This window comes from Homalodisca vitripennis, chromosome X (assembly GCF_021130785.1).
Source record: "Homalodisca vitripennis isolate AUS2020 chromosome X, UT_GWSS_2.1, whole genome shotgun sequence".
Taxonomy (NCBI): domain Eukaryota; kingdom Metazoa; phylum Arthropoda; class Insecta; order Hemiptera; family Cicadellidae; genus Homalodisca; species Homalodisca vitripennis.
In genome coordinates, this window is record NC_060215.1 from 146,457,166 (window position 1) to 146,470,058 (window position 12,893).

Consider the following 12,893-nt stretch of genomic DNA (forward strand, 5'->3'; position numbering starts at 1 on the left):
TATTAATTTGTTCCCTAAGTAATAATCTGCATTTTGAATACATATTATTGCCTTATGTTCAGTACTTAATTTTAAACATCAGAGTAAATTGTAAATTTTTATAATATTTTTTGCATAAAAAGAAAAAAAATGTAACACGTTTACCTGAAATGATTTTTTATAACCCTGTATTCAAAATGTTAAGAAAATTACAAGGAACAGAATAAAAAAAAATTAACTGGCTACCATTTATAGTTTTTAAGATAATGGTACCTAAAATTCATCAAATTAACATTGCGGGGATAGGCCCATCCGACTCCCCTTAAGTATTGAAGAGCAAATGTAAACTTTGAGATATAGCTAAGCAATTACATAACCAATAATAAAAATATGTTTGTAAATGCTTTTGTATATTGATACACATTGCCTACATTGTATAAATATTGTCCATTATGATCTAACAATCACATTTTATTTATGTATAAAAGTTCATTTTGATACATTGTAAATAAATTATCCTATATACAAAAGGGTGTTATTATTTCTATAAATGGAGCATTCGTAGTATTTACTTAAATAGCCACTTCAATGGTTGCAGTATGATAAGTGGCCACTAACGCAATCGAATCAGCAAACCCTATTATCAATTAGAAATACCTAAACTATTTAATACAAATGCATTTTTTCTATAGTTAATATTAATTGGGTACTAGCTGTTTTTAATGTACTATAACAACATTGATTAATCATTTGTGTGGTATTTGAGTAATAGCCACGACTACAATGGTGATGAACTTTGTTATTTGTGTCACAAGTGTTCAGATACACATCCTTTATACTGAGAAAATACTGAGAAGTAAGTTTTATACTGCTTTTTGTTTACACATAAGCCATCTTGGCTGCATTATGATAAGCGGCCATCACAACTATCGAATAATTGATATTTCTGATTAAATCTAAACTACCAAACAAACCAAATTATGTTTTAGATATATTATATTATAGTATAGTTCAGCTGTTATTTTTTAACTAAAAAGTAATAATTTAATGACGAGTTAAAAACTATATGTGTGTACAACAAGCAACTTGTAAAACTTACTTCTTATTACTTTAAATATGTACTGATGGCTTGTGACACAAATAATAAAGGTCATCACCATTGTAGTTGCAGTCATTAATTAAATACCACACAAATGATTTTACATTGTTTGAATTAATTGTATACAATATTGTTATAATACATTAAAGATAGCTTGCATTAAATAGATTTTAAGTAACTGTAATAAGAATGGATTTGTATTCAATAGTGTTGCTATTTATAATAGATAATTTGGTTTGCTGATTCGATTGTCTTGATGATCACTTATGATACTGCAGCCGACACAAAGTTTGGAGGTTATAATAATTTTACTAGTTTACTCAACTTGTGTCATGATGACGATTATCTAAGTTACATCACATAAAAACATTGTTAATACAGTAAAATATTGAGATAATTGTAACATTTGAGAAAGAAAATACAAAAGTAACATATATTATGTTACTTAAATTATATTAATTTGTAAAAACGTGATTTAAGTTTACTTCATATGTAGAATAACAGAACGATCAATCGATATCAACATCGATATCAACGTATATAAATTACTAAACTAAAATCACATGTTTCAAATTAATCGAAATAGTTTAAACAATACGTTATGTCATAAATAATAAAAACCCCATAACCATTAACGAAACAAACAAAAATTAAGACAAGTGATCGGGAAAATGTAATTAAATAATAAAGATAATTTAGCAACAAAACAAACATCTGGAAACTAAGAAAGACATAGTAAATCTTTCATTTTTGTATAGTTTCTTAAAATAAGATCTTATTTTATTAAAAAAAGTTATGTGCAGAACAAATTCCATTTAGAATACAGTAAAATTCTGTGTAAAGTTAGTGCAGATGATTTAGTTATTGTTTTAATTAATTACTATTGGTTGATTACATTGATGGTTGGGTAAACATAGTTTGATAGTTTGGATATAAAAAAACCGGGTCAGCTTATCGTACTATATTCCAGGTTAATTTTTTAATAATGTTTTATTTATTTATTTTACAGCTCTATCTCGATAAAATAAAGCAGTGTATAGGCCTACAATTTATTAATTAGGCCTTAAGCAATATACTTTCTGTTCAGGCCTATCTCAGTCCATAGGTTATAAAATTTTACTGTAGGCCTAAACAATTTCAAAACAAACTGGGATCTAACATAATATAAAAAAGATATGTCTAGTGATTAAGCTTTGAAATATGTGTTGACCTAGTATTACAAGTTCGTAGAAACATTCATATTCTAATTTCGTGGATTATTTGCAAAATAGCCAAGATATGTTATAGGTTAATCACTTGATAAAGTTTGAGTTAGTTAATTGTAAGCCCTATTTCTACAAACACAAAGCATATATATATATATTAAATCAAAGCTTTATTAAATCAAATTTCACAGTCATTTTAATATATATATATATATATATATATATTAAAATGACTGTGAAATTTGATTTAATAAAGCTTTAAACACTAGAAAAAGTCTGGTAAATCTAGGTAAACAAACAGTGATGAATATTTGATGGGTGAACAATAACAATATTAGTATACTGGAAAAGATTACTGAGATTTAAACTTACCTCTAAATCCTAATAAATCTTTGATGAAAGTTAGCTTTTTGAGTCTTGAACCAACTAAAACACAACACATAAAATAAACGCGGAAATACCAGTTATGGAAGCGACTACAAACAGAAACTTTATGACAGCGCATAGTGACAGCGACATTACCAAACTCAAAATTGCCATGATGTGCATGTGCAATAGACCGTTGCATTGTGGGATATAATACGAAACATCTAAGTAACATCTGATACGTATATGATACGAGGCAGGTGTCATGATGGCATTGTCATAGTCTTAGTACTTCCAGTATATGAAATATACTCATCGATACGTAACGTGAATGTTACAAGGATACATATCTGAGATGTATTGTATACTTTGGGTGCTATGTGGGGAAGCAATTTGAAACCTTGTGTAACCTAGATCTATTTACATGGACATCGAGGCATTTCCTGGTTTCATACCTATGTACACCAGGATGTAGCCTAAGGGCTTTTTTCTGTAACTTAAGAACTCTAATTACACTGGCAGAGTGTCCCCAAAGCCTGGTACCATAAACAATGTGGGAGTGGAAAAAAGGCAAAGTAAGCTAACTTAACAAACTCTAAGGGTGTTTCTGCTTTAAGCTATCGAAGCAAAAAAATTACCCTACTTAGCTTACTACACAAGGAATCAACATGTTTATCCCAGACAAGCTTCGAATCAAGATTAAAGCCAAGCATCTTCACTCCCTCCACATTAGCACCATTGTTGCACAAGCTAAAAGTAATCGCCTGAGTCTTGTCCTGGTTTAGGCAACTGTTATGACTGAACCAATATGAAGCATTTGTAAAAAGGTTCTTAACAAGTGTTTCTGCAGTTGTACAGTCCTTATGAGCTGCAAACAGGGTCAAGTCATTGGCATACAACAGAATATTATCCGCTACATTGTAATAAATATCATTAATAAAAATGATAAACAGAAATGGCCCCAGAATTGAGCCTTAAGGTACTTCATGCTCAACAACCAAGGGATTTGAGGTTGTACCACCCAGCTTACAGATTGTTTCCTTTGATGTAAGTAAGATTTCAAGATTTTCAGAGCGCAACCTCGTACGCTGTCCCTTTCCAGCTTCTTCAAGAGGATCTTGTGCGACACGCAATGAAAGGCACATGAAAGGTCACATAGCAGTACAACGTCTTGCTTTAAAAGAATTAAGGATGGCCTGAAGAAGTGAGTCCACCGCTTCGACAGTAGATCTGTGCCTTCTGAAGCCAAACTGTGCTGGTACCAAGAGGTGATGTGACTCAAAAAGGTTGCAGAGCTGCTCCAGCATGACAGATTCAATGACCTTGGCAGACATAGGTATTAGAGATATAGGTCTGAAGCTCGATACCTCGTTTTGTGGACCCTTCTTGTAGACGGAGATGGTCCTCGATGCCTTCAAAACCTCAGGGTGTGTGACAGACACACGCTTATTAGGAGCTATACTATAAATAACCCTTCTTAAAACCATGCACTACTTTTACTACTTCTTCCACGGTAACTACCTTCCACGCAAAATTAAAAGGTACCACGGGAACCGAAGTTAGATATGCATCCCCATTCCCACTAGGAAGAGTTACCAGAGACAAATTACTCAAGTTAACAAGATCCTTGGCAGAGTCAAGAAAATAAGCATTGAACACTTCTGCTGTGGCAAAATTGGTGTCACGGGCAGACACTCGGTGCTTACTCCAATTGATATAGTCCCAGGCTGGCTTGCATGGATTTTGAGACTGTACAGTAAAGTTTCCCATGGCAGCCTGTTTGGCCTCCATAACCTTAGCACGGTATTCCCACCTCAGATGTTGCACCCAAGGTTTCAGATTGGGCCTACGCTTATACATATCACACACTATGCCAATGAGACTACCTAGGTCATCTATATCCGGCGTGTACCAGTTTGCAGATCAGGCAAAATACCTTTTTCCATTTTTGCCTCCAGTAGGACTACGTTTTGTCAGCTTCACAGGAAAACAAGTATCGAATGTCTTCTTAAAGCTAAGAAAAAAACTAGTAAATGCAGCTTCTGCAGGAAAGCAAAGAGCAAGTTCATGCCAATAATTGATCTGGACTGCCGCAGATTCCAAAAACCACTGAAAACTTTTATCACTGAAAGATCTAATGGTTACATTCTTAATCACCGGATCGCTTGCTCAGTCTATGACCTGTGGCCTCCAATGCTTGAGGGTGAAAAAAACATGTTTGAAGTCAATGATCTGAGATTCACTTATAAATACATCATAGTTCCACTTATCAATATCAGTCAAAAATGAGTCCAGGGAGGCAGCACCTCGTGTATGCTCGGAAACACTACTATAAGAATTAGAACTACGTAGCAGATTTAAAGTCTTGAGCATCATCCAAGTTAAGACATAAATTAATGTTGTGGTCACACTTAATAACTACTGAGAAGCCCAGTGTGACCAAACATCCAAGGGGTGTGAACGATACATGGCTAAATCCACGAGCGAGACTTCATTTACAATAGTACCTGCAAATTCGGTTTGCTGCACTTCACTGTAGCGTTCAAGGTCGAGTGGTGTACATTTAAGAGAATTTCTAACATATACTGCTGCGCCATCCCTAGGTGTTTGGCGACAGAAGTAGGCAGACAAGTCCAGATCAGAAAGACTGGAATAATACAAGAGTTCATCCCTTGTCATTCCAATGTTCAACTACACTCAGGTTATCAAGTTCATTGCTATCACAAAGCACTTCAAGCTCAGTTGTCTTACTCCTAAAACTTTGCACATTAACAGTACATAACCTAACAGTTTCCTTGCAATACCTACCACTGGTGCCAGTATCGGGGTTTATTTCGGGCAACTTTTGACCAATTTCGTTTGTCCCTAAAAAGTTTGAGACCTTACAAACTGTCCACCATCAGTACTTGACCCAGCCCCAGCCTGACGTGGCTGTATATATTCCTTGACAAAAGCATCCTTGGGCCAGAAATCAGCGTTGATCATCAAGGTGATTTTCAGCAACACTCACTTTAAAACTGGAGTAGTTTGAATACCTAGTTTGAAGATTCTCACACCTGATAACAACACCGTTCTGCTTCATTTAGTCTTCAATTTCATTTGTAGTTGTATCCGAAGAACACCTAGATAAAAATACGTGTTTTGGTCTCACAGCAATTTTTAACCCACTCTTTTTAACATTGGAACCAATCACTATTGATTTTGGTTTGAAGTTAGGTCTATTCCTAATTTGCTTCCCTTTTTTTCCGATACTGTTCCAGCCGTCACTGTCAGAATCTTGACCTCTCACCACTTTTTCGGCATAAGTATCCTTCTCTTCAACAAGGACAACTTTTTCATCACAGTCTAAGTTTTACGAACTCGATAGTTGAAAGTTTGGCCCTAACCTACGTCTACCTTTTTGATTGAGATACAACTTGATTATTTTTGGCGTTGCCTCTTGGTTTTCCACTTTCTGACTTATTTGAATTAAATACAAATTCCTTTACTAGGTTATCATCAACCAAATGTTGCACCAGTCCAAAAAGATTGTCAAAAGCCTGAGTTAAATGGATAAGATTATCCAGGTTACAGGTTTCCCTCACTGATTTCATACAAAAGTTGCAAACATCACAAACCCACTTGGATTTCAAACCTAATTCTCGCATAAGCTCAAAATCTTCATCAGAGATATCCACACATTCAATGTGATGCCAGGTGTGACAAAAAGACTCACATAGCACACTTTTACTATCGTTTTCAACCAATTTATTACAACGTGAGCAGCAGTCCACTTCACATCCCGCCATCACAAACAAAACCTGGTGTAAAACAAAAGGTGTAGCGTCTGATGCGGCCAGCACGTTCAGTTAGGTTAGTTACTGAGTTACATTTACTGTTACTCACAAATGTCTGACATCGCCGATAGACGAAGCTGACACACCGGATGTCAATAAAACCTCAACACACACCAATGAAATCAACCATCGCCAAAAACGGTGATACAACATAAAAATAGACGTAGCAATTTATCCCTTGTCAATCTACCGGCAGACCAGGTCTGCCACTCCCCAAAACATAAAACACATAATCTTAACAGTTTTTCATCAGAATATACAAAATTTATTGAACAGATCAAATAGATTGGTACACTTTATAGAAAAGCTGAAACCGACACCTAATGTAATACTTCTAAGTGAACATAGCCTTAAATCATATGAAATTGAAAATACTACACTAATACCTGGATATACTCTTAAGGTACATTTCTGTAGGGATAAACAAAACATGGGAGGGATTGCAATATATGTAGAGGAAGAGCTGGAAAAAAACACCTTTAATATTAATGTTACCCAGTATTGTAAAGAACTCATATGTGAAATGGCTGTGGTAAAAGTCGCTCTTAACACCACATGCATCTACATTATGGGTACCTACAGATCACCATCATCCAACTTAGATGAGACAGTTGATATTCTTTCAAAAACAATTGATAACATAAAACTGGAAAACTCAGAGTTTCTAACCATGGGAGATATCAATGTGGACATTTTAAAACCCAACAGAAGAGCAGGTAAATTAAACAAGACCTTTGCTTCTCACAATATTCATAGGCTGAAGCTACAGCCTACTAGAGTGACCTCCAACACCATCTCATCAATTGATTGGATCTGCACTAACACACGTAGGGAACAACTAACTGTAACAGTACATCATTCTGGTCTATCAAATCACACAGCTCAAGTTTGTACAATCAACACAGAACACACAATTGAGAATTTCAGTAGCTCATATCGCAGTTTTAAGCCAGAAAACCTGTATGATCTAAAATTCCTACTTCAACAGGAAAACTGGCACGACATGGAACAAGTTGACACTGCTGAAGAAGCCTACAACATTTTTATAAATACGGTGACAATGGCTTTGGACACACCCTGCCCCAGAAAATAGAGAAACCTAAAAAGAGACTAAAACCCAAACTCTTTGCGGATGAAGAAGCCTGCAGGTTAAAAGAAATCTTTCTAAGACTACAACAGCAGTTTGAAACAACAGGGGAACCCAACATCAAAAAAGCCACTGCAGACGTAAAGAAATCCTGTGACCAACGAAACTATTCAGACGACATGCCTCTGCTTATTTCGTAGTACAAGCTGACAACAAACCCAAAGCCATGTGGAACATAGTTATCAATGCCCGTAACAAAAATAAGAGCTCCGCAGACGACATAATACTAAACATAAATGGACAAGTTTCACACAACCCTCCACAAATCGCCAACTATCTGAATTCATTTTTGTCAATGTGGCAGAATCAACACTAACAAAAAAATCCCAGTAGAAGAGAGGAAACCATTGGAACCAGTTGAACCACATGAAACGGCATTAATGGAAACAATAACCAAAACAAGCATCAAAGAGATTAAAGACACAATCAGGAAACTAAAAAAACTCAACAGGTATTGATGAAATGAAATGTCTTCCAAAGTACTAAAATTCTGTGCTGATGAACTGGCTCTACCACTGGTTACCATATTCAACAATTCTTTTAAAAAAGGAAAGTTTCCCTCAGAACTAACAATTCCAAAGTTTTCCCTTAATTTAAAACTGGTTACAAACATGATGCGAACAATTATAGACCAATTTCACTAATTCCAACATTCTCAAAACTATGTGAAAGAATCATACTCCAAAGACTCCTTGATTACTGCGCGCAGCGCAACCTGCTAAATAAAAATCAACAGGGATTTACAAAAGGGAAAGCACCACAGCATTGATCAAACTAATTGATTCCGTCACAGATAGCATTGAAGAGGGAAAATTAACCACAGCCTTGTTCCTTGACGTAAGCAAAGCATTCGACTGCCTCAGCCACAACATCATTCTGAAGAAACTAGAACTGCTTGGGATAAAAGGGACAGCAAATGGTTGGTTTGGTAGCTACTTAAAGGACCATACACAACTAGTTAAGCTCAACCACCTCGCATTACAAAGGTAATCAGGTCAAAAGCTCTTCCAGTGCTGAGAGGTGTGCCACAAGGCTCCATATTAAGACCTGTCATTTTCATATTTTTCATGACCTTCCCCAACATCTAGGAAATCATTGCACACCTCTTATGTATTGCACACCTCAACATGGCCATCCAGTATTTCTATGGAAATGATCTTGTAGTAAACCCATCAAAGACAAATCAGATTGCTTTTGGGAGAAGAGCACTAGAAGTCCCAGACATCCCTGATATCAGTATTGAAAGGCAGCTGAAATTTCTTGGTGTAACAATAGATACCGACCTAAATTGGATCAAACATGTAGAAAACCTTAGCAAAAATACTCTACACCGGGCACTTTGTGGTTAAACAAATTCTTTCTCTCAGTAGCCCAGAAACTGCAAAAATAATCTACTTTTCTCTGTTTGAATCCCACCTGCGTTATGGTCTAGCTGTTTGGGGCGGAACTACTGGTTCAAATCTTCAACAAATACTATTCATACAAAAGAAATGTATTAGGACACTGGCAGGTCTCCAACCTCTTGAAGGCTGTAGAGAGGCATTCAAGTCTCTGAAGATTCTCACTGTCATTTCACTTTACATTGAAGAAGTAATAATGTATGCTGATGGGGAAAATCTTCCAAAAAACAATGCTATACACCACTACAATACCAGAAATGCTGAACTCTACAACCTTCCAGCACATCGTCTGAGCTTTACGAGTGGAAACCTTCATACATGGGTGTGAAGCTCGACAACCGCCTACCACCTCACCTGTTGTCCAAAAGAGGAAAGGAATTGAAGATCGCTCTACATGAATGGCTTATAGAACGCCCATTCTACACGCTAGAAGAGTTTCTGCAAAACTCCTTCCCCTAATGTTAATGTATTTATGATACTAAATAGTCATAAATATAATATAATCTAAATGTAATATAAATATAATCTCAAAGATTGTCCAAATTATTGATTATACTCATATGCTCTGCCAAGTAACTTGGTTTCCTTGGTCCCTTGAAGGCTTCCATAGTCTGATACTTTTTCTAATGCTAATTCCTTCTGTAAAAAAATAAAGCAAATTCGGATGACAATGATCATAAATAACAATAATATGAATTTGTATGTAAAACTGTTCAAAATGTGTATTACTGACCTGGTAGTTTGAAGACATGCTTCTGGTGAAAAGCGAGCAGTATGGGAACATGTAGTAAGCGAATTATATGGCAGCAAAAGAGTTTGAACGAAATATTAATGGATAGTATTTACTCCTGAAGAGAAAGCAACAATAATTACGCTTATAATTAAATCTATTATTTATCAGGTGTTAAATACCGGGTGAGTTTTTTAAAGTGATCCAATAGCTAACTTTTTAATTACACGACTTAGCACCACACTTTAAATTTGGAACTTGCTCAATTTTAAGTTTCACTCAAGAATACACTTTCAAACTTTTTGAAGAAGGCTGCCATTTTCCAATATGGTGGCCAACTTTAAAATCTGTTATGGAACACCCTGTATTTTATGTTGTTTTTGGATTCTACTCTACAAAATAAGACATTTTTGCTTGTGAGAGTTTTTCAATATCTCTAATGGTTCAGGAGCTACGTGAACTGGAAGTTTTCATCATCAGTCCGAAAAAATCCGAACCATTAGGTAGTGTGGCCTCCTCGATCACCTGACCTTTCTCCTTTGGATTTTTTGTGTGGGGAGCCATAAAGGATAAGGTGTACCGCACGCCCCCTACAACTCCCGAAGACATGCGTGAAAGGATACGCAACGAGTGCAGCTCAATTGGCGAAGACGTTTTAATCATGGTACAAAGAGTGCATGTGCAACTACTCAGAAAGTGAATTGAGACAGAAGGGCGGCACTTCGAACATTTGATTTGAAATTGTAAAGTTACTAAGCTATTAGAACAGGTCCTTTGTTTTGGTATTGCTATTACAATAATAATTCTTTAAATAATTTTTTAAATGTGTTCAATAAAATTTGTATTCTTTAAATGTGTTAAATTGTTTAACTGTGATCTATCTAAGTCGCTGCTTCTGAAATCTTTTTTTAACCCAAATCTTTTTTTACTAAACATTTAGTCGAAAAGTTAAATGAATATCAAAGCAAAATGATTAATGCTCAGCGTAAAATATGTCTAATATCAAAACACATACAAACTACACACATAACAAAACACTAACAACACATAAAACTAACATTGATTAAACGTGCTTTAAGAGTTCATGCCACTGATGATGAAAACTTCCAGTGCACGTAGCTCCTGAACCATTATAGATATTGAAAAACTCTCACAAGCAAAAATGTCTTATTTTGTAGAGTAGAATCTAAAAAACAACATAAAATACAGGGTGTTCCATAACAGATTTTAAAGTGGCCACCATATTGGAATATGACGGCCATCTTAAAGAAATTTGAAAGTGTATCCCTGAGTGAAACTTAAAATTGAGCAAGTTCCAAATTTAAAGTGTGGTGCTAAGTAGTGTAATTAAAAAGTTAGCTATTGGATCACTTTAAAAAACTAACCCGGTATATAGAGCAAAAATATATTGTCAACCGTCCTGAAAATGTCCTAGAAGAGATATTTTGTCAGAAGGCCTGTGTTCCACATATTTATTTTATACTAAAATTATTTGTGCATTCAATATTAAAGCTATTGTATTCATTATGGTTTGCAGTGTGTACAGCCGCCATGTAGCAGCAAGGGGTCCACCTCCACCAAAACTGAACGACAAAACTCAAAAGATTTCCCGCCAGCGTCAGAAGAGCTAAAGAACCAACTCTCATGATCTCTCTGAAGTTTTAACCTTTCTACTAATAAGTCAGACTCGCTCCAAACTAAATAGATTTGATTTTATTGTCCTCCAGATTTTCTCGGGTTTCAGTTAGTTCTTTGTTCCTTGTTTGATTTAGAAACACATAGGAATTTAAGAGATTAACCTGGATTTGTGTCAAAAATTTACATAACAAGCATGAAATGCCTGAGGGTATAAACACAAAACTGAGCACTAAACAGTTTTATTTGCCTAATAACAACACTTGTAAGTTTTCCATACAACAGGCGGGAAGAGCTAAGTCTTCAGAGTCCATTTTGTAATTATAAAACACAATTGGAAAAATTACAAAAATATCAAATTGCACACAAACATATTATAACACAGTCTAAAAGGAGAATAATACTGTTGGTTAATAAATATCACACTTCTATGAGACGGGATATAGAAGAAGATATATACTCACATAACAAACATCATATGTTTCTGGGAAACCAAGCAATCCAAACATAGGATTCCACTTGACTGGAAGGTATTAGTTTTTTGTGTCCATCTACCAGTATGATGTTAGCTAAGGGTTAATCATAGCTAAATGTAAATTTCAAAATTCTGTTCTCAATAAAATACTTGGGAATTCCTGGAAATCAGTTATGAGAAAAAGTTATTAACTTCATAAATTGTAAATAATTATAATATTTTAAATTGTACTCTATATGTTATAGTAAAAAACATTTTATAAAGAAATCATTTAAAGTAAAACTAATAAATTGGTTGTCATACTGCTTTGTTTGTTTTAATATTGGTAACTGGTATATAAGTAACTGCAAAACTAGAATACGTACGATTTACTACCACTTTTAATGTTTTAGTACTGAACACATTGTATTTATCATATACTTCCATTATGTTATGCTTTAATGTCTTTTTTCTAATACACTAATTAATTGTTATTGAAAATAATAAATAATGATGTTCTAAATAAACAAATTAAACCTAAAGTGCATTATTTACAACCACTAAAATAAGAACATTATGATTACTGTACTTAAAAATAGCTAAACTACTGCCTTATTAGTATTAGTTACCTTTGTTACTGGCATGCAAGTAATTTAATTTATTACTAATATGTTTGAAATAAAATTGTTTGCTATTATATATGTGATCTTATTTTCCTTTAACTATGTGTAAAATAGTTTTGTTTATTTTAAACCTTGCAACAGAACAATTGATCATATTAAAACAACCCTTGCCATTGAGAACACCTTTAGTTGCACTCTCATATGAGAGAGAGAGAGATGAGAATAATCTTTATTCCATGAATATACATCAATAATGTTGAGAAACCGTCTTGAGATGACAAAGCAAGCATATTTACTCAAACTTTAGATTTTGAGATTAGATTTTTTATAGGAAACTATGTATAAACTCGTTGAACCCTAAGAATTTGAGCATGGGCACATTTTACTCTTCCCTTAAAATGTAATTATCATTTACTGAA

The 12,893-nt window shown here is 34.6% G+C and overlaps 1 protein-coding gene across 1 annotated transcript in view; it reads left to right on the forward strand.

Annotated features, from left to right (window-relative positions):
• Window positions 1-12,548, forward strand: part of LOC124369982 (ras suppressor protein 1-like) — a 47,392-nt gene extending 34,844 nt beyond the window's left edge. Inside the window, exon 2 of the mRNA XM_046828222.1 lies at window positions 11,300-12,548. Coding sequence (XP_046684178.1) covers window positions 11,300-11,393 — 94 coding nt within the window. The 3' untranslated portion in view covers window positions 11,394-12,548. The remainder of the gene's footprint in view (window positions 1-11,299) is intronic.
• Window positions 12,549-12,893: the final 345 nt, after the last annotated feature.